This window comes from Dasypus novemcinctus, chromosome 5 (genome assembly GCF_030445035.2).
Source record: "Dasypus novemcinctus isolate mDasNov1 chromosome 5, mDasNov1.1.hap2, whole genome shotgun sequence".
Taxonomy (NCBI): domain Eukaryota; kingdom Metazoa; phylum Chordata; class Mammalia; order Cingulata; family Dasypodidae; genus Dasypus; species Dasypus novemcinctus.
The window spans coordinates 123323908-123346877 of NC_080677.1; the positions used below are offsets into that span (position 1 = coordinate 123323908).

Consider the following 22970-nt stretch of genomic DNA (forward strand, 5'->3'; position numbering starts at 1 on the left):
GTAACATAAACCCTGCGACTGTTTTGTTTTCTTTCTTTATAAAACAGTTGAGCAACCTCACATTTTAAACAGCTCTGATTTAGTCATAAACTACCTATTTCTGTTCAAATACTCATAAAATTTTTAAGTCTTCTTTCAAGACCTCTTTATCCTATTCTTTTCTCCAAAACCAGATTTTAATTACTTTTCAAATTTCTTTTCCAGGTCCCCTGAAGAAAGCCTATAACTGCCTCTGAACTCTTAGTCTTTCTCACCCAGTGAAGTGTTGACAAACTGGCTGGGACAGGAAAGGAGGGGGGTGGTTGGCGGGGTGGGGGTGGGGGTGGCAGTTGCCCTGATTTGTCGCTTTTGCTTATTTCTGTTCTATAAATACTCCACCATGATGGAATTCAAGCTGCCAAAATGATATCTGAATGGGAAGCTGGGAAGAAATGCACACAATCCACACTTTCTAGCTGGTAGGGGCTCCAGCACGCCAGTCCCTCTTCCTCCCAGGCATAATAGCAATATGGTTGAACGTATGGATCTAGAGTCAGACAGCTATTCCTTAGGAGCTATTCCTTGTATTGGCTTTGTGACCTTGGGAAATTTGCTTAACTTCTCTGAGCTTCAATCTTCTCTTCCGTAAAATAGGGATAATAATCTCTGCCTCACGGGGTTATTGTTGAAATGCGCAAAACTCATAAGAGTAGTGCCTGGCATGTAGTAAGTATTTAGGACTGAAAATCAGATTGTGTTCTTTGGATTTATTGCCACTAGATGGCATTCTCCTCATTTTTGTAGGGCAAACCTTTTCTGCAGAGGTATTTGCAACTTGATTTCCAATAAATCTCTACTTTGACTATATGAGTTTACTGAAACTGCTCTTTCATCTTCCAGTTTAAGCAACATAACTTCATTTGAAATTCCATTAGGAATTCAGCTAGTGATCCTTGTTGGTAGCCACATCTAAAGCTCTATGCAGAAGCTACTTTCAATCAAGAGTTGCTTATCTTATTTAGCGATTATAAAAATTAATAAAAGAAATAAAATTAATAAAATTAATAAAAATTAAAACCAAAGCTTCAGTTGTCCCTCTTACAGAAGGGTTAATTCACTGATCTTTGAAGACAAGATGGCTTTAAATCTGACCTTCATTATCATATAATAATTTTTTCCTGCCCAGTCAGTGAAAGGATAAATCAGTTGCACAACAGTTCAGTTCAATAAACACTTACCGAAGAGCTGTATATATGTCATATATTTTGCTAGGTAGTAGGATATAAAGGTTAATAACAATCATATAGAAGCAAGGAATTTTCCTATGAAAAAGTCCACTAGCCTTTCTATTACAAAATATTAAATTTTTAATGAGCCCAACAACTTATTCTAAAACTTAATTAGAATAATAATGGCTCCCAAATACCTCTATTCTCTTAATAATTATTATAACTATTATGTAATTCTATTACAACTATTAATAACTTAATAGCACTAGTATATTATTTAACATACTTAATATGCTGATATAACAGGAAAATGAACATAAAAGCAACCTCATTTATCTATGGGAATTTAAAATATTATAAAGATGAATGATATATAAGTGGGCAAATAATAGATTTTTTATTAAATGACACTGAGATAAAGGTTCACTGTTTGGAGAAAAATAAAATTGGATCCTTCCCTCTTACTTTAATATACAAAGGCAAATACAACTGGGAAAAAGACCTAAATGTAGAAGGTAAAATTATAAAACTAGTAAAAGAAAATATGGAATAACTTTGTGACCAAAGGGTGAGGGATGGCTTATTAATATTAAAACGCCAAAGCTCAAATCATAAGATAAAAATTGGATTTCTGTTCAATGAAAGATACAGGTGACAGTCTGGGAGAAAACATTTACAACATCTAAAAGCTACAAAAGGGAAGCAGGCGTGGCTTGACTGATAGAGTGTTCGTCTACCATATGGGAGGTCCAGGATTTAAACCCAGGGCCTCCTGGCCTGTGCGGTAAGGTGGCCCATGCACAACGCTGCCGTGTGCAAGGAGTGCCCTGCCAAGCAGGGGTGGCCTCCGCATAGGGGAGCCCCACACACAAGGAGTGCACCCCACATTGAGCTGCCCCATGCTACGGAGAGCTGACGCAGCAAGATGATGCAACAAAAAAGAGATACAGATTCCCAGTGCCATCAAGAATGCAAGTGGACACAAAAAAACACACAACAAATGGACACAGAGAACAGACAATGGAAGGGTATGAGAAATAAATAAAATAAATCTTTTTTAAAAAATAAAATAAATAAAAGCTGCAAAAGACCACTAGCTAGACTATACAAGGAAAATGGGCAAATACATACACACATACACACACATACTTACATACAGATAGGCAGAGAAAACCCAAATGGCCAACAAACAGAAGAAATGCTCATCCTCACTTGTAACCAGAAATATGCTAATTAAACAACAAGATACTATTTTACACGCATCAGAATAGCCACAAATTACCAAGTATTGGCAAAGATGTGAAGAAACAAGGACCATGGTGCTGCTGGTAGAAGTGTACAATCACATTGTCATTCTAGAAAGCAATCTGTCAGTACTTGATGAAATAAAATATTCATATATACTTTGACTCAGAGGTCCATCCTGGGTCTGTCCCTGAGGAGAACTCAAGGTTCATAAGGGGACCAAGAAATATAAGGATATTCCTTGAAGCATTATTTGTGGCAGCAGAGGGTTGACAGCACCCCAAACTGGGAGCCTGGATCAATAAAGTGTGAGTGCACACTATAGAATATTATGCAGCAGTTAGGAGCATTGAGCTGGATTAGAAATAGCAACATGGAGAGAATGTCAAGTGAAAAAGAAGCAGAACAAGATCTGTAGCCCAATGTGACATATATGAAATACACCTCAAAAACACACAAACAGCACTATACATTTTAGGAGGTGAAATTCATGTCCAGGGACATGAACAACCACAGTATTGCTAATGTCTGGGAGAGGCATCTAACATAGTAATTAAGAGCATGGCTTCTGGAGCCAGTTCAAATCCTGCCGCTGCCACTTACTTGCTCTGTCACCTTAGGGAAGTCATTTACCCTCTCTGAAAATCAGAAAATGGGAGATTACTATTATATTATTTGTTATTATTTATTATAATATTTAATGTGGTGCTGTTCATTGTTTATGATCATTGTTAATTAATGGTTAAATTAACTATTAATGGGTAATGCTCATTTAAATTGGAGGTAGTAAGGGGTTGCTGTGAGGATTACCTGAATTAATGCTCTTAACATACTTGCAACAGGACCTGACACTTAGTAAATGCTCAATAAATGGCTTTGTTAGTATCAATCAAAATATATGGCAGATCAATAATACAAGTGGGAGGATCAAAGGTTGAAAAGAAAAATATGAATTGGGGAATGATTAACTTAACTATCTCTGTTTCTGACATTAGAACACACACCTACACACACATGCAAACACAGAGCTTTCCCATGCAGACATTTACAATATGGTAAGGAAAACAAATAATAACAATATAATAAGGTAAGGGAATGCACAGGGTAGTACGAGAACACAGAGGAAGGACACCTAGGCTGGCTTGGAGGTCCACAAAGGGATTCTGGGGATAGCAGTCTTTGGGAACAGAATGGTATAGGGCTAAGATTGGGATCTGGGTTAGGATCACATTCTGCCTTTTACTGGTTTGCATGATTTTCAACAAGTTACACACCCACAGTAATGGCACCTAGGAAACATCCATTCCCTATGGATAATTTAGAATTCAAAGACCTAGGAGAACCTCACCATAACCTTGACCATGATTAAGCCTCCTCTCAGTATAGTTCATATCTTCTCAAGAACAATGGCAGGGGGGGGGATCACCAATCATTTATATGTTGTTAACCTAAAGGCCTAAAAGTGCATCTCCTTACTGGTTCCATTGTTTAGAACATGTTAGAGAGTGAGTTGTCTCATTCTTTTATAATCCTGAGCAAAGTAAGGATGCAGAGGATCATGTCCATATCAAATCTTGGAAGCCTTTGCTGACTTTTTTTTTTTAGAGGGTATGGGGGATTGGACCCAGGACCTTGTACATGGGAAGCAGATGCTCAACCACTGAGCTACATCCGCTCCCCACAATTGGGTTTTTTTGTTTGTTTGTTTTTAGGAGATACTGGGGCTTGAACCCAGGAACTTGTACATGGGAAGCAGGTGCTCAACTACTGAGCTACATCTACTCCCCTGTGCTAACTTTTAAAATCAGAAGAAAGTAATTATCAGTCTGAAGCAAAGGGTCTTTTGAACAATTGACTCACAAACTCCTGAAAGCCAGCCCACATGTTTGCACTGGTTCGTACGCTATAGGCTACCAGCTGCTGTGTCAAAAAGAAATCCACGAGGCACATACATTAAATCAGTAGCTAGAATGGTATTTTGTCCTAAGACAGTGGTTCTTGATCTAAGAAAGGGAACCTGGTCACAGAAGAGTTCACAAATCCCAGTTGCAAAACACTCACTAGGTTTGTTCATTTTTCTCATGGAAGGAGCACGAAGATAAAAATACTTGAGTGTCCTGAAATTTGCTTAGGGAGTGACCTCACGAGTAAAGGAGGAAAAGAACATCACAGATATTCCTTAAGGCACAATTCCCATGACCAGAACTGAATAATATGTTTTCTAACAGTTTTGAAGCCAAACTTACGTTAGGGAGAGTAGACAAGGTTCACTCTGAAATTGAGAACATTTCCAAAGTAAATGACCACTAAAGTTTAGTGCTAAGTCCACAGATGCTGGCACCAGATCGAACAGGTTCAACTTCCACCTCCACCACTTTATGGCCTTTTACAAGTTTCCTAATCTCTCCATGCCTCAAATTTCCCTTCAATAAAATGAGGATGGTAATGATAATAGTACTTACTGAACAGCTACTTTGGAGTACAATTTGCCAGTTCCCTAATGTTAAAATAAACTTATCACAGAGCCAGCAATTCCACTCCTAGGTATCTACCCAAGAAAAATGAAAAAATATGTCCACACCAAAATTGGTATGCAAATATTCATATCAGCATTGTTTATAATAGTCAACAAGTGGAAACAATACAAATGCCCATCAACTGGTGAACAGATAAACAGAATGCAGTACATCCATACAGTGGAATATCATTTAGAAATAAAAACTAAAACACTACTGATACATGCTAGATGAACCCAAAAAAAATTATGCTAAGAGAAAAATGCTAGATGCAAAGGAGTACGTATTATATGATTCCATTTATGTGAAATTTCCACACACAGAAAAGACAAATCTATATAGATCAGTAGTTTCCTAAGGATGGGTTTGGGAATGCAATTGATGCAAACTGACACGAAGGAAATTTTGAGGTGAAACATTCTAAGCCTGGATTGTGATGATGGGGTGATGGCTAAGCAAAGGAGAGCTGCCCAGCATGAAAGAAAGTGCAGCCTGCCCAGGAATGGCGCTGCGCACACACGGAGAGCTGACACAACAAGATGACGCAACAAAAAGAAACACAGATTCCCGTGCCGCTGACAACAACAGAAGTGGACAAAGAAGAACACGCAGCAAATAGACACAAAGAACAGACAACTGGGGCAGGGGGGAAGGGGAGAGAAATAAATAAATAAATCTTTTTTAAAAATTTACTAAAAATAATTGAATGGAACACTTACAATAGACGAATTTTTTTTTTTAAAGATTTATTTTTATTTATTTAATTCCCCTCCCCTCCACCGGTTGTCTGTTTTCTGTGTCTTTTTGCTGTGTCTTGTTTCTTGTTTCTTTGTCCGCTTCTGTTGTCGTCAGCGGCACGGGAAGTGTGGGTGGCACCATTCCTAGGCAGGCTGCTCCCTCCTTCGCGCTGGGCGGCTCTCCTTATGGGTGCACTCCCTGCGCGTGGGGCTCCCCTACGCGGGGGACACCCTGCGTGGCGCGGCACTCCTTGCGCGCATCAGCACTGCGCATGGGCCAGCTCCACACGGGTCAAGGAGGCCCGGGGCTTGAACCGCGGACCTCCCATATGGTAGACGGACGCCCTAACCACTGGGCCAAAGTCCGTTTCCCACAATAGACGAATTTTATGGTGTGTAAATTAAACCTCAACAAAGCTGTTTTTAAAAATAGTACCTATCTTACAGGGTTGTAATGATCATTAAATGAGTCAATAGTTATAAAGTGCTTAGAACAGTGTCTGATATGCAGTAAGTGCTATGTGTGTTTGCTAAGAAATAAAAATAAATATTTGTGGCTACATGATTCATCACATGAGTGATCTAGCAGGTCCTGTATGTATGTTCATACACACCACAGAAGGGACTTTTGAGTTACTTAAGCAATGGAATTAATTATCTTCTACAAAATACTTCTCTAAGATCATACTAAGTTTGAGGTCAATCAAGCAGAGCCACCGGTGGAAACTGTTTAATAGGACCCGGCCTCTACCTGCCCCTCTTCAGCCTCATCTCTTTCCATTTCCCTCCTCCCAAATCCTCTCAGCTCCTAGAGAGTCCATGCAATGGGCCTTTACACTTGTTGCTGGCTCTGTGTGGAATATCAGCCTGCTCTCCCTCTCAATGGCCTGACTCCTACATTCCTTCAGGTTCTCCTTTAGGGTCACTTCCCCTGGGAAGCTTACTCTGATTCTTTCTTATTGTAGCCTCCCCCACCACACGCACACACACACATACACACACATATCCATACTTTATATTGAATTTGCCAAACAACGTTTTACTTTTTGATTCCCTCATCAGAGGGTAAACCAAGTGTTTCTATCCCTAAACGCTCAGACCAGTACATGGGACATAAGAAACTCTCAATAAACACTAGTAGATCAATCAAGCAGGGTTGATTTTAACACCCCAGAAGATATTAGGCAATTTCATCATCTCAAAAAGTTTCCTGTAGTCAGTTTTCAATCAATCCCCTCTCTCAGGAGAAACCACTGATCTGCTTTCTGTCTACTCTGGAAATTTCATGCAAATGGAATCATAGAGAACGTAGTCCTTTGTGTCTGCCTTCTTTCATTTAGCATCATATTTGATTTTGACAACTGGGGGAGAGGAGGAATGTAGTTGGCCTCTAGTGAGTAGAGACCAGGGATACTGCTAAACACGCTTCCGTGCACAGAACAGCCCCTCATAACAAAGAATCATCCAATTCAGTATGTCAGCAGGGCAAAGGGTGAGAAACCCTGGGCTAGGAGAATCAAAATGTGACAATGAAACAAATGAATCCTTTTTAAGGCCTGAACGCAAGGGGACTGTTCTCACTAAAGTCTCTAAAAAATATTTCAAAATCCTTTCCCTTCCCACAGCTTGCACTTCATTTCTCTAATAATATTATTCTCAAAGAATTCCCCAAGATGGGAGAAGTATCATTTGGATAATTATCATATCAAGAGAAACTGGGATACTCTGCACAGATCCCCTTCAGAAATAGCCCCCAGCAGCTGGGGGCTGCCAGTAGACAGTCCTGGGCTGCCCACTCAGCTGAAGGGCATCACCTCATAGAAGGTCGGGCTCTGTTCCCAGGCAGCCCACATCCTATGGCTATATAAAGGCCATGCCTCTCACCCTAACTCAGAGCGACTCTAAAGGGCTTCGGAATTCCTGGTGGGGTCGGCTGAGGCCTTTGTGAAGTCTGGATCCCAGCCCAACTTCTCCTTCAGCCCGATCCTGTTCTTCCTTCCCCTTCCAGTCCCTTCCCCTTACAGGTAGTGATCACAAAAGCACTCCCTGCACTCAGACACTAATCTCTGAGTCTGCTTCCCAACTGGGACAGTGTGAAACAACAACTCTGGTTTCTAAAATTGATTGCAAAATGTGAAGATTTTAATATTTTTTCCAGACGTTCTCGACCAACTAATCTATAGTGACAGAATACAGTTCAATGACTGGTTGCATTTGGAGGGCAGGGAGAGGTAGGAGGCAGGGATTCCCAAGGGTCATGAGGAAACTCTGCAGTGATGGATATGTTCACTCTGTAGATAGTGGTAATGGTTTCACAAGTGTGGACATATAGTAAAACTAGTCGAAATATACTCTTTAAATATATGCAGTATTGTAATCAATTATACATCAAAAAGCTGTTTTATATAAAAAAGAAAAGAACAAAAGACATTATCAAAGACTTAAAGAAAGTCTGAGAAATTAAGAAAATGTGTGCATAATCCCTAATATGGCTCTTTTCATTTTTTCCATTTCTTTTGTTTTTGTCCTTATGCATACATAATTAATGAAAGTGTAATTACAGCATATATTAGCTATTCTCAGCTGCTGTCTTGTCACTCTGATGTGTTCTCATGAAATGTGAGATGTTTCAATTAAATTTATTAATCATATTTAAAGTGTCTCAGTTTGCAAAGGTTTACCTATTTTACCATATCACCATACATTCAGAATTAGAACTATAATAATGTTGATTTCACACCATACATTTTAGTATGGTTTCTTAACTGAGAAAGCTAGCACACTGAGACTTTCACAGAATCCTTGGAAAATGTCAAGCATTGAGATCCAGCTGTGTAAATACAGAGTGTATCATGGCAAATATTATATCTTAACTGTTGTGTTATACAAGTTGCTACATGACCTTCATCATTTTCATTTTTCCCTAAACCAAAGTATACAAATGGTAATAAATCATAAAAATAATACCAGTCTTCTTGCAATCCCCATCCCCTTCTGCCAGTACAAGTTCCTAAAGGCAATTTACTTTCTTCCTTCCTTATTTTTTCTTAATCCTTACTTTCTTCTTCATTTCTTCCTCCCTTCCTCTCTCCTTCCCTCCCTCTTCTCCCTTCCTTCCTCCCTCTCTTGCTTCCTCCTTCCCTTCCTTCCTCCCTCCCTTCCTTCCTTTGTACTTTCTCTTTTTTTCTTTCAACAATGTTTAAAAACTTCTAAAGTACAAAAGATATATATATTATTGTATATGTATAATGAAAACTGTCTCCTCTACCCTGTCCCCCAGTCACCTAACTATCCTCATGAAAAGCAACCAGCTTTATCAGGTTTTTATCAGCAATATCAACAAGGATATATGTACATGTGTAAACACAAACATTTACAGAGTGTTTCAACTCTTAAAAAAAGGATAGCAAACCATATGCACTGTCTTACCACTTTTTTTCACTTATTAATATATAGGGCAATAGTCAATACTAATTTATAAAGAACTTCCAAATTTTTTTTAAGTTGCAAAATATTTCATATATTGATTGTTTTGAATTAGTCATTAGTCTCCTATTAATGAACATTTAGCTAGTTTCCAATCTTTTGGCATTTAAATAACTTTATAATACATCATATTGCATGCAGGTAGGAATAGAGCATAAGTTCTAAAAAATGGATTGCTGGATCAAAGAATATGTGCATTTGTAAAGCAGAAAGATATTGCTAAACTCACAGGATAGCCAGAGGTTGTAACAAGTTACATTCTCACTAGTTACACAAAAGAATGACTTTCCACATAGCCCTGCCAACACAATGAGTCATCAAACTTTTTTATCTTTGTCAACTTACTAAACCTAATGCAATTTTAACTCACAATCTTCATAAGCATAGACAAACATTTTCCTAGGTTTGAGAGCCATCTACATGTCCATTTCTCTGAACTACTTTGTTCATATCATTTGCATATTTTTCCATTAGGCATCTGTCCTTTTTCCTCATTGATTTTTGGCTCTTTCCACTTTAGTCTAATTAGCTTTTTGACTGTGACATGGCTGCAACTATTTTTCCTATTGCTGTTTTTTTTGTTTATTGGATTTTGCCAAACAATTTTTTTATTTTATGTAACTGGATGTAATCATCTTTTCTTTTGAGGCTTCTGCACTTGGTATATCAGCTAGCAAGGCTGTTTATATTCCCAGATTTCTTTTTAAAAATTCTTTCCATATGTTCCTTGAGTACTTTGTTGGTTTCTTTATTTGTAATAGCTAAATAGTTGATCCATCTGGAGATGCTCCTGGTGTAAGTTTTGAGGTATGAGTCAAACTGCTTTTTTTAAACTACCCAGTTGTCCCAATTACATTTACTGAATAATCCATCTTTTACCAATTTGAAAAGGCAAGATATTTAAAGGATTTCTGGTTTTAATTATTTAATTCCAAGTTATATGATGATAGCTATATTTGCTGTGTTTCAAATATAGACAATATTCATAGACTTTCTTCTATGAAAGATGAAAAGTTGATTTACACACACATCACCACTTATCTTTTTCCACCAATGTTTGACAATTATATTATGTTTAATTCCTCTATTGGTTACTCTTACTCTTGCCACCTTAAATAATTTATTTACACCACTATTTCTTGTTCCTAAAAATATAATCAATATCTAGATAGCCCCTTGGCAACATGAAGATAATAGCACATAAAAGGGTATATCCTTTTTATTGTTGTCCCCACTCCATATTATCCACAACATAGCCTAGCCACATAATGATGATGATGATGATAATGATCGGGATGAGAATGTGTATGGAGACAGGGTATAGAGACTCAAATGAATGTTTTACAAGCCTATGATTCTTAAAAGAAATATCCATGAGTCTATACAGATATAAATAAATAATTGAATAAATAAATAAATGGGAAGAAGGGACAATTCTCCTTTCAAAAAAATTCCAATAAGCAAATACAGAAAGCACAAGGAAAATGGAAAATCACCACTAGAACCCCACAGTAATAGTTGCAGTAGGCAAAATCCAGTGACGAATGATAAAATTGGTGAGCAACAGTTTAAGGAGCAACAGATTATTGTATAGACTCAGTGTCTTAACCCCACATATTTATTAATTACCATGGTAGTTTTAATATATATCCATAAATTCTTTGCTATGTATCCCTTCAGGAAGTGGACCTAATATACACTCCCCCATCTCACTGACCTCCCTCCAGTGTGGGCTGCACTTAGTGACTTCCTTCCAAAGAATAGAGTATGTAAAGGGGGAAATAGTGAATTTACAGTGGAGAAACTTAGGAGACACCACTTTAACCAAGCCAACCAGGTTAACATCACCAGTAATAGGTCATGTTGATTCATGCACCCCCCTGACATGGTATAAGGAGAAGGAGACTGCCATCTGTATGATAGTTCCTTCAAATCCATAATCCAGTGTAATCACGAGACAACCACATCAGATAAACCCAAATTGAGGGACACTCTACAAAATACCTGACAAATACTGTTCCATAGTGTGGAAGTCATGAAAGACAAGTCATAGATTGGAGGATACTAAAGAGACATGGTGACTAAATTTAATGTGTTGTCCTGGATTAAATCTTCAAACAGAAAAATGACATTAGTGGAAAAACTGGTGAAACCCAAATAAAGTTTGTAATTTAATTAACATTAATATTCCAATGTTGATTTCTTAGTTGTGATCATTGTACCATGGTTACGTAAGATGTTAACATTAGGGGAAGCTGAGTGAAGGGTATAGGGAAATTCTTTTTAGTATCTTTAAAACACTTCTCTAAGTCTAAAATTATTTCCAAATATACAGGTTTTAAAGAATGTGGTCTACTTTTAAAATAAAATTTTCTATTATCAAGTGGAATTAATTCTTGGATACTCTAAAAATTAATATTACTAGATTAAAACAAAGTGTAATTTTTCAATTTCAGAATTGTCAACCAATTAAGTTTGATCTGCAAATAGGTAATGGTAGCATCATTTCTCATTCCATTTGATATGTTCTACTCTATGTACAGCTTTACATTGTGTCTTTGTATTCTGATAGCATGAAGTTATTCTTTTAATAAATACAAATGAGAAGTGGAATCTTTATGATGTGTTTTTCAATTTACAAAAATATTAAAAATAATTTTTTAAAATTGATTCTCATATAATACAAAACATTTTTGCAAATACAAATAGGGCAGACCTTGCCCCATTATCCCTCCAACTTGTTGCAGTGAGGTCTCCCCATCCCCTTCTAGATCTTCTCCCTTTCAGTCGCTTAATAAGATGTACTGTCTAACATGTTCAGGCATTGTGCTAACCTCTGAGAACAACTAACATTTACTGGAGTCATTTCATTCGATACTGCATTCAATCCCGACGACAGCAGATGAGGTAGGTGTTATCATTATCCCCCATTTTTATGAGGTGATGAGGAAACTGAAGTTTAGAGCGGTCAAGTGACTAGCCACAGACACACAGCTAAGAGGTACAACGAGCATCTCAAGCCACCACTTCATTCAAACTCAAACCCAATCCTGGGCAGAGACCCCAAAGCTCGCCTCCCACCGTGCGCGGCGCCAGGAGCTCCCACGCGGGGCCGTCCAGCGCCCTCCCCGCCCCCACCCCACCCCCACCCCACCCCCACCCCGCCTCCACCCCACCCCCACCCCACCCCACTCCCATCCCCACTCCAGCCGACCTGCTGCGCAGCCTCTTGGGCCCGACCTTCCACCTATTTCCCTGCGCCCGGAGGGGGCGTTCTCTCCGCCGAGGTTGCTCAACCAGCTCCGGGGGGCGGGCCAGCAGGGAGGGCCGCGCGCGCGGCGCGTTGTCTGCGCGCTCCGGGGAAAGGAAACTCGCTTCTCTGCGCTTCCGGAGCCGAGCTTGTGCAGCTGTCGCTTGCCTGGAACGGTGCAGCATGGGGCCCCTGCCGCGCACCTTGGAGCTGTTCTACGATGTGTTGTCCCCCTACTCCTGGATGGGTTTCGAGGTGACGCCGGGGGAGCCGCTTCGGCCGGGGCTCGAGGGACGAGGGCAGAGGGAAGGGTACAGGGACAGAGATCTCATGACATTCCTGGCAACTCCGGCGTTAGGGCAAGCAGAAAGCAAACTGGGGTTGAAGGTCACTTTGTGATTTTATACGGGATAGACCCGCTGACTCCAGACAGAGCCTTTATATCCTAGTTTTCCCACAACGCTTGGAAAGAAGAGGAGTAGCTCCAAGAATGGAGAAGAAGTGCGTGGCCTGGCCACCAGTCTTAGCTCACTGATGTCAGTGTTGGGGGATGGGGTGCAGCGCAAGATGGAAATAGCCCACAGGAACAAAGTGGTTTACACCCTATCCTGGATTAGATTTCTAAGAGTGGAAGGAGTTTTGTCATTTCAAACCAATTTAGAGTGGCCTCATAACCCCTGCTCGGCTCAAAGAGCCTCTAGGTAATCTGTTGTCATGAAACACCTCTTCCCCTTCCCTCTGCCACTTTGACTTTTCAGACACAGACAATGGTTCATTGTTTATGTCTGCCTCCGCAGATACTGTGCCGATATCAGAACATCTGGAACATCAAACTGCAGTTGCGCCCCAGCCTCATTGCAGGGATCATGAAAGACAGTGGTATGAAGGGAGCTGCATTTGGGGCAAGGGACAGGTGGAGGAAGAGGCCTGAGGGTGTTGCCCTCTACTGGGTCTTTATGCATGAGCACCTAGTGATTTGCCCTTTGCCTGAAGCCCAGGTAGGGTCCTCCAACGCTTCTTGGGTCTTCCCTCACCAGTGTGCCCAACGTTCCACTTGCAGGAAACACGCCACCAGCTCTGCTTCCCCGGAAAGCCAAATACTTGACTAATGACGTTAAACTCCTGAGTCAGCATATCAAGATCCCCCTCTCTTTCCCCAAGGATTTCTTCTCTGTGATCCTTGAAAAAGGTGAAGAGAGTAACATGCATGTGGGGTATCGGGTGGAGGGTGAGAGTCTTAGCTAGGGTTAGGAAAGAGGGCCTGGGGAGACAAAATTATCTTCTGCATACTTTGGGAAATCTCAGGATCAACTTCTAATGAGCAGAAGGTTGTGGGAAAATAAAGGGGAAAGAGACAAGGAAACATTGGTTGCACAAAATTTGATGAGAGGTTAAGGTTGAATGAGCTCTGAACATTGTCAGAGGTAGGATAGAGCTGATCTTCCACGAGGAAGCAAGCTTGCAAGGGTGGGGGGGCTACCTCTGTGTACCTCTGTCCCACAGGAAGTCTGTCTGCCATGCGTTTCCTCACGGCTGTGAACTTGGAGCACCCAGAGATGCTGGAGAAAGTGTCAAGGGAGCTATGGATGCGCGTCTGGTCACGGGTGATGGCAGGGCTCAGGGAACCCATTTGTTTCCCTGTCTAGACAATGTCCTGACTCAGGTCATCCTAGATGGCTTTCTGACCCTCCTCTGGGCCCATTTCCAGAGTCATGATCTGGTCCTACCCATGTGGCTCACCGCCCTTCTGCCCTTCACCCCCATCGCTTTCCTTGCCATTCCGTCCTGCTGAGTGTTCCCTCCTTCCCAGGATGAAGACATCACGGAGCCCCAGAGCATCCTGGCTGTGAGTATCCCACCTCTGAACCCTCTCCTCTCTTAGAGAGCTGAGAGCAGTTGGCATTTGGGAGCCAGAAGGACATGTTTGTGTTTTGTTTTGTTTTTTATCATTGGGTAGATGAGGTGATAGTTATTTGGGGAGAAAGGATGTCTGTGTTTGAGGGGACAAAATTACTGAAAAGTTGGAACTAAGAGGACTATCAAAAGAATATCTGAAAGGGAAAGTGCAAAAGGAACAAGTAAATAAAATTTATGTAACGAAAGAAGCCAATGGGAAAGAGATGATAAATGTTAAAACCCTCAGAAAGAAGGGAAGAAGTCTTAGCAAGTCTTAGCTCCAAAAACTACAATACAAACCTCACCATCATATCCAGAGTAGAAAGCAGGAGATGGCAGGAAGTTTTAAAAAGACAAAGAGCCAAAACTCAACAAAGCCAGAATGATTTAGATGCCTGAATGAGAACAAATGGAAGAAGCTCAAAACTTTGAAATTTGTGTTAGGCATAGAGAAGTAAATGTTTTCTTAGAAATAAAATCGCAAAATTCAAAACAATATTTTTCCTTTAGTTTGCAAAAGATAGTCTGGTATCTTCAAGTGAAACATATAAAATGGCAGTTAACACAAAAATTAAATATATAAAGTGAAGGCCAACTAATGTATCTTTCCGATTTTTTTTCCTGGAAAGTATATGTGTAATTTTTAGCTTGCCTTATCTCTTAATATTTAACAATCATTTTCCATGTGATTTTATATTTTAATCTCTTTGAATGTATAATTTTTAGTTGCTCCATAGAATTCCCTTCAGTGGACTTTTTTTTCTTTGCTTAATCATTTCCCTATTGTTGAACATTTGGTCTGGGAAACAATTCTCTGATTTAGTCAAGTCAAACGCAATGTTCCCTTACAATTGGCTGCATAACCTCTATTGTCCACGTTCAGGTTATCGTAGTTTTCAACCTTAGCTACACATTAAAATCACCCAGAGCACCTGGGTGCCATCTCCAGAAATTCTGGTGCAATCCTTCTGTGGAATGACCTGAGCACTGGGAATTGTTAAAAGCTCCCAGGGGGAAGCGGCTGTGGCTCAGTCAGATGAGCTCCGGTCTACCATATGGGAGGCCCTCAGTTCGCGTCCCAGCGCCTCCTTGTGAAGGCAGGCTCGCCTGCACTCTGCAGAGCGCTGCCAGGCCAATGCCACGGAGAGCCGACTCAGCAAGGTGATGCAACAAAAAAGAAGGGAAACAAGGGAGAACACAGAAGAGCCTGCAGCGAATGTACACAGAGAGCAGACAGCAAGCAAGCTGCAAGGGGGGAGGGGAAATAAAAATAAATAAGTACAGATGCAGAAGAACATGCAGCGAATGGACAGAGAGAGCAGACAGCACGCAAAAAGTCGCGGGGAGGGAGAATTAAAGAAAAAAAAGCTCCCAGGGAGATTCTAATGTACAGCCAAGGTTGAGAACAGTTGATTTAATAGAAGCAATAAGATCCCAAACTACAACAACACACCCCTTTATCATTTTCTTGAAGCCAGGCAGGTGGTTGCAGCCACCACACTCCCATCTTGGAAATCCTCAGGAAATTCCTCAGGGATCAGAGCCCTTTATTTTAAAAAGCATGAGTATTCAAGGATTCTGAGATGTAAGAAAGAAAGAGCTCTGGACTTGATTTCAGGGAACTTTGACTCTAGTGTTGACTGCTACTAACAAGCAGAGTATCATCTCTGGTCTCCTCATTTATGAAATAAAGTCAGGCTACTTGATTTTTAAGATACTTTCTGAGAAAAAAAAAAGTGGAGCAGCTCTAGCTCAGTGGTTGAGTGTATGCTTCACATGTACAAGGTCTTGGGTTCAATCTCCACTACCAAATTAAAAAATAATAATAATAGTAAGTTTCTCTGACTGTGACTCTGGCACCACTTGCTCTCTCCATCGATAGATAGACCTCCACATCATGGGTGGGTGAAGAACTGCAAGGAAAACTTAGGAGCAGAAATTGAAAGGCCAGAGTTTCCTCCTGAGATTCACACATAAACACATGCTAATGCAGACACAGCTATGTTCCCTGCCATATCCCTCTAGGCTGCAGGGAAGGCTGGAATGTCTGCAGAACAAGCACAAGGGCTTCTGGAAAAGATCTCAACTCCAAAGGTGAAGAATGAGCTCAGGGAAACCACAGAGAAAGCCTGCAAATATGGGGTGAGGAACTTTTTATGTGTTTCTAACTGCTGTCTTGAAAATAGAATCTCTGCTGGGTTTCCATGCTTCTGTCAAAGAGCTCACTCCCTATTTGATTACCCCCTGACTCCCTTAGCCAAACCTCATCCTCTTCCTTCCTTTCCCTGAGCCAAAGGAAAGGAAGGGTAGGAGGTAGACGGTGAGAGGAGAGTTAGGGCATCTGAAAATTTGAAACAGAAAAGTTGCCATGGAGTCATGGAGGCTCTTACCAAACACTTCTAAGCTGTCCTGGCTGCTTTGCTTCTGTGACCCCAAACAAGTATTGATTCCAACCCTTCGACCCCACCCTAATAACCACCTGCTGCATCAACACCCTTTCTATGCTGTAACTGCTTCCTCCAGGCCTTTGGGCTGCCTGTCACAGTGGCCCACATGGATGGCCAAACCCACATGTTATTTGGCTCTGACCGGATGGAGTTGCTGGCATACCTGCTGGGTAAGTTAAAGGCTCAACACTAAGCTGCCCTTGACCCTAACCCCAGCCCTACCCCCAGTACATCAGTTGACCAGAAGGAGGGGTTCAGTGAAAAACACAGTGCTGTTCTTGGTTGAATGGGGAGGGGACAGCTCTCACCTCCATGGGAGAGAAGGAAGCTTTTTGTACCTTAAAGCCAAAGAGGGCTCTTCCTAGAAAACCCCTAGGGCCCTTGAGGGGACAGCCTCTGCTCCCAATACACCTGTGAACAATGTGTGGGTGGGATGGGATTTTTTTTTTTCATCCAGAAGAAAAGTGGATGGGCCCAGTGCCTCCAGCCCCAAATGCCAGACTTTAAGAATACCAGAAGAGAGCAAAACTAGAAAAAAGCAAGTCATTCTCCTCCACCAACTTCTACTCTGGGGCCCTGGGGCCCTGGGGCTCCGATTTCCCTATCTGATTTGAAGTAGCCTCTGTGACCCTGGGATCTGTCTCCCTTTCCCTTAATCCCCGTGGGTTCCAGGGAGGGGGCTGTGTGGTGCATGGCCTTACCATTAGTCTTTGGCTTGCCTTACTTCTGGGCCTCACAAGTGCCTTTCACGGAGCCCCAAACTCTGCTTTCCTACAAAATAAACCTCATGCCATTAAGCAAAGTGTTTCTGGGTCTGTGACTGTCCTGGTGTTGGTATGCTCTTCTTTCTGCGGTCACATCCTGGCCACATCAGGGGTTCTTGAAGAAGGGCTGTTTTGATACTCCTGGCCAGCCCAGCTGCCAGTCTTGCCTCAGGGTTGTATGGATGGAGCAGGAAGCAGTCCCTGCTTCCCTTATACAAAACTCCCTCGGTCTCTCTGTCAGAGACAGAAAACTAAGCTAGATGGACTTTGCCAGCTAACTAATTTGGCATGTACTGTCTTCTGGCCAGTATGATGACTGTGGGACCAGACACTGGGCATGAACAGTAGAGGGAGCCAGAATATGGCGGAACTTTTGTCCAGGTATTTAAAAACTGAGCCCAGCTATTCTGACTATAAGAACTGGGCTGGGCAGCTCAGGGAGACTGGCTGGAGTGGCCATCACCTGGAGAAATGGCTCATCCTTCAACATTTCTTCTCTTGCCCACAGTGCAGAGCCTAAAGAAACCTCTCTGCTTCTTTCACAGGCCTCATGTAATAACCCCTTTTTCTCTCCCACACAGATTTACTGTTTTTCCATTCCCCTGATTATTTCTCTAAAGCTTGTGCCTCTGTGTGCCCACTGTGCATTAATCAGGATGCCTTATGTTTAAATAATATTTTGATTTTTTGAGAACACTTTACTCAGAAGCTGACCCCACATTTGAGAACCAGGTACAGAGCCTTAGGCATAGCTGAGGGGTTTGCAGAGCAGATGCCATCTTTCCCTTAGTCCCGTCCTCTGGCACTTACTCATCTCATATCCCATTTTCCTCTTTACCCCCATCACTTTCTATGTTCTTCCTCTCTCTCTTTTTCTATTATTCCAATATGTCCCAAGATTTGAGGTCATCTTTACCAAGCTTATCTGTGAAGTACATCACCAAATAAGTATTCCTTCCTTCAGATAAGATTTCCTGATATGTACAGGTAATATGCCCTAACTGAAAATATGGGGAAATGTCCAGCCTTTAAAAACATAAGGAAAAATTAAAACAAAATATAACTTGCCATACACACATACCTTGGAGATATTGCAGGTTCAGTGTCAGACCATTGCAATAAAGCGAGTTACAAATTTTTAGATTTCCCAGTGCATATAAAAGTTACGTTTACACTATACTGGAATCTATGTAATAGCATTATTATGCCTATATATATATATATATATATAAAAATCGGGAAACAGATTTGGCCCCAATGGATAGAGCATCCACCTATCACATGGGAAGTCCAGGGTTCAAAGCCAGGGCCTCCTGACCTGGGTGATGAACTGACCCACACGCAGTGCTGATGCGCGCAAGGAGTGTCATGCCACACGGGGGTGTCCCCCATGTAGGGGAGCCGCACATACGTATGTACAAGGAGTGCACCCCATAAGGAGAGCCGCCCAGTGCGAAAAAAGTGCAGCCTGCCCAGGAGTGGTGCCGCACACACGGAGAGCTGACACAGCAAGATGATGCAACAAAATGAGACACAGGGCGGCAGACTTGGCCCAGTGGTTAGGGCATCCATCCAGCACATGGGAGGTCCGTGGTTCAAACCCCGGGCCTCCTTGACCCATGTGGAGCTGGCCCATGTGCAGTGCTGATGCGCGCAAGGAGTGCCTTGCCACACAGGGATGTCCCCCGCATAGGGAGCCCACGCACAAGGAGTGTGCCCCATAGGGAGAGCCGCCCAGCGCGAAAGAAAGTGCAGCCTGCCCAGGAATGGTGCCGCATACAAGGAGAGCTGACACAACAAGATGACGCAACAAAAAGAAACACAGATTCCCCAGGCAGCTGACAACAACAGAAGCAGACGAAGAAGACACAGCAAATAGACACAGAGAACAGACAACCGGGGTGGGGGGGGAAGGGGAGAGAAATAAATAAATAAATAAATAAATAAATAAATAAATAAATCTTAAAAAAAAAAAAGAGACAGATTCCAGGTGCTGCTAACAAGAATACAAGTGGACACAGAAGAACACATAGTGAATGGACAAAGAGAGCAGACAACTGGGGGGCGTGGTGAGGGCATGAAGGGGAGAGAAATAAAAGTTAAAAACCTTTAAAAATATATATATAAAAATATATACATGCCTTAATTAAAATGTGACTCAGAAAACAAACACAAAAATACGACAGAGACACAAAGTGAGCACATGCTGTTGGAAATATGGGCAGAAAGACTTGCTTAACGTGGGGTCACCACAAACCATGAATTCGTAAAAAATGCAATATCTGCAAAATGCAATAAAGCAAAGTGCAATAAAAAGAGATATACCTGTATACCAAAGCTGCAAAAGCATGGTAAGATGAAGACAAGATTTTATGAATAAAGATGCTTAGCTCAGCAATATTTGTAAAAAAATTGTAAACAACTTAAATACCTAACAGCAGGAGGATACTTAAATAAATTATTCCACATCCAGGATGCAATGTTTCATAGCCATCAAAGACTGTATTTGTGAAGAATTTTTAAAACACTGGAAATTCTTAGGATTTCATTGTTACAGTTTCTGACTTCTAAAGCAAATACTATGCCATGGGTTGCTTTAAATTACGGAAATTTATTGGCTCATGGTTTTGAGGTTAGGATAAGTCCAAAATCAAGGTAGCATCAAGGTGATGCTTTCTCCCAGAAGACTGTGCCTTTCTGGAGTTGGCTGCCCAGCCTTGGCTTTTCTATGACACGGCAATACACATAGTGATCTCTCCTGGCGTCTCGTTTCTCTTTGCGGTTCTGTTTGCTTTTCAGCTTCTGGCTGCTCCCTCTGGATTTTTCCATCTTGATTTTAACTCTGCTTAAAAAGGGCTCCAGTTGTCCAGATTAAAGCCCAACCTGGTTCATCTGGGCTACATTTTAAAGGAAGTAACATCTTGAAGAGATCTTATTTATAATATGGCCACACCCACGGAATAGATTACATTTAAGAACATGTTTTTCTGGGGTACATAGCTCCAAACCACCACAATAATATTGATTGGGGAAAAAGAAAAATGAAACTATACAGTTTTGTATTAGTTTCCTGTTGCCACCATAACAAGTTGCCAGAAATTTAGTGACTTAAAACAACACAAATTTATTCTCTTAAAGTTCTGGTGATCAGAGTCTAAAGCTGGTCTCAGTAGACCAAAATCAAGGTGTCTGCTGATTTCTTTCTGCAGGCTCTATGGTAGTGTTTTAGTTTGTCAGGGCTGCTATGAGAAATACCACGGACAGCTTGGCTTAATCAGGAATTCACTGACTCACAGTTTGGAGAGTAGAAGGCTACAATCGATATCACCAGACCATGCCTTATCTGAAGACAGTAGCATTCTGGTGGTGGCTTGCTAGCAATCAATCTCTACCTCCATCACATGGCTCTGTCTCTTGATCTCCTGTGGCTTCTGTTTCCATACCCCAAATTCCTTTGCTTATAAGGAATCCAGTCATAGCGCACCCTACTTCAGTTTGGCCTCATCTTAATAGGATTTTCAAAGATCCCATCTACAAATGAGTTCACATCCACAGGACAGGACCAGGAGTTAGGACTTAAACATGTCTCTATTACAGGGAAAATCCATTCCCTTGCCTTTTTCAGCTTCTAGAGGCCATCTACATTCCTTGACTTGGCCCCTTCCTTGCATCACTCCAACCTCCTGTTTATCCTTACATCTTCTCCTTTCTCCAGTGATCCCCTGCCTCCCTCTTTTAAGGACCCTTGTGATTACCTAAATTCTCTCTTAGGTAATCCAGGATAATGTTTCCGTTTCAAGATCTTAACTTCATCACATCTGCGAAGTTACTTTGCCACATAAGGTACTATGCATAGGTTCTGGTGATTAGGACATGGGCTGCCTTGGAGGGCCATTATTTAGCATACTATAAATATGATCTCAATTATGTCTCTATCGTGATATATAAAATTACATTTCATTACAGTATTTTGGTGATCCTGGAATAAAATATTTCAAAATACTTTACATTTACTTGTATACCTTTTTAATTTCCATTTTAAAAATAATTATTCTGTTAAACAAAAAGGAAATACAAAGATACAGCAAGATTTTAAAGATTCACATTGGGTACAATTGAACACCTTTCCCATTATTTTCTAAATGTATCAATTTATTAACTTTATCCCACCTTTAAGGGGAACAATCTTTTATTGTAGGTGCATATTTCCCATCTTTCTTCAAAGACTTCAGAAATATTCTAGACTAATCATAAAGAAGGTATTCAGTAATATCCCTTACACACATCATCCAGACCATAATTTCTGAACTACCAAGCAGAATACAAAAAGAGAAAGGCGAAAAGTCCCAAAATGTGACAGTATTTTTGTTAAGAGAGCTTCACACTTATTGTTAGTTTCTTCCTCTGCTGCCCTTCTCATTAGTAATTTTCTGGTGGTAATGTAACGTAAAATTTACAGGCAATTTGTTTATACTCAAAATTCAATACAGAATTACTTTCTTACATTATTATTCAAATTCCAAGCTTAGCAAACAGCTTTGGCCTTCAAAACACTTAAAATGTTTTATAAATTAATTTTCTTAGGTAAAATTGCTTACAGAACCAAAACATAGGTGATAATATAAAAATTTTAAAAAGATACCTGCATATGGTCCAGCTCAAAAAAAAGACTTCCAACAGTGACAGACAGCAAGGGATCAAGTGAAAATCCCCCCATTTCTCACTCCTATTCCACCTCTCCAGTTTCTTGTATGTCCTTTCAGAAAATTCCATATTCTTTACATTTATTTCAGGATAATTATAGGTTCACATGCAATTGTGAGAAATAATGCAAAGAGATCCCATATAACCTTCACCTATTTTCCTCTAATGGGAACATCATCAACCTTACTTACATTTCTCCAGTTTTAATGCACTCAATTTTGAATTTCGTTCTAGGAGTTTTATCACATTTGGATTCATATAACAGCCACCACCATGGTCAAAATACAGAACATTTCCATCACAAGAACCCCTCATGCTACCCTTTATAACCATGCCATCTCCCTTTCTTACCACTTCCCTAATCTGTGATAACCACTAATCTGTTCTTATCCCTATAACTTTATCATAACAATGCTATATAAACAGAATCATATGGCATATAACATTTTGAGATAGGCTCATTTCACTCACCATAATTTCCTGAGTTCCATCCAAGCTGTGTTTATCAATAGTTCGTTCCTTTTTATTACTGAATAGGATTCCATGGTGTGGATGCACCAGAGTTTGCTTAATCATTAATGTATCAAGGGACATTTTTATTTGTTCCAGTTTGGGGCATACAAATAAAGTTGCTATGAATATTCATGTACAGGTTTTGGTGTGAACATAAATTTTCATTTCTCTGGGATAAATGCCCGCAAGAAGTGTAATTGCTGG

The 22970-nt window shown here is 40.8% G+C and overlaps 1 protein-coding gene and 1 long non-coding RNA gene across 2 annotated transcripts in view; one reads left to right on the top strand and one right to left on the bottom strand.

Moving 5' to 3' along the window:
* The window catches only part of LOC139439043 (uncharacterized), an 85995-nt gene extending 73454 nt beyond the window's left edge, over positions 1-12541 (bottom strand). The window contains exon 1 of the long non-coding RNA XR_011648884.1: positions 12407-12541. This is a non-coding gene — a long non-coding RNA (uncharacterized lncRNA). The remainder of the gene's footprint in view (positions 1-12406) is intronic.
* A 22-nt stretch (positions 12542-12563) lies between these two features.
* On the top strand, positions 12564-17587 carry GSTK1 (glutathione S-transferase kappa 1). Its single transcript, XM_004474119.5, has 8 exons — positions 12564-12697; positions 13240-13321; positions 13503-13631; positions 13946-14046; positions 14253-14288; positions 16364-16480; positions 16862-16955; positions 17243-17587. Exons 1-8 carry the CDS (start codon positions 12626-12628, stop codon positions 17290-17292), a joined length of 681 nt encoding a protein of 226 aa, XP_004474176.1. The 5' UTR covers positions 12564-12625; the 3' UTR covers positions 17293-17587.
* The last annotated feature ends 5383 nt before the right edge of the window (positions 17588-22970 follow it).

What these genes read in the sequence shown, in the direction of transcription:
- GSTK1 (XM_004474119.5), top strand. Translation starts at nt 12,626, where the DNA reads ATGGGGCCCCTGCCGCGCACCTTGGAGCTGTTCTACGATGTGTTGTCC. An exon ending in CTCTGTGATCCTTGAAAAAG is followed by an intron (nt 13,632 to 13,945) that starts GTGAAGAGAGTA and finishes TCTGTCCCACAG; the next exon opens with GAAGTCTGTCTGCCATGCGT. An exon ending in AGCCCCAGAGCATCCTGGCT is followed by an intron (nt 14,289 to 16,363) that starts GTGAGTATCCCA and finishes ATATCCCTCTAG; the next exon opens with GCTGCAGGGAAGGCTGGAAT.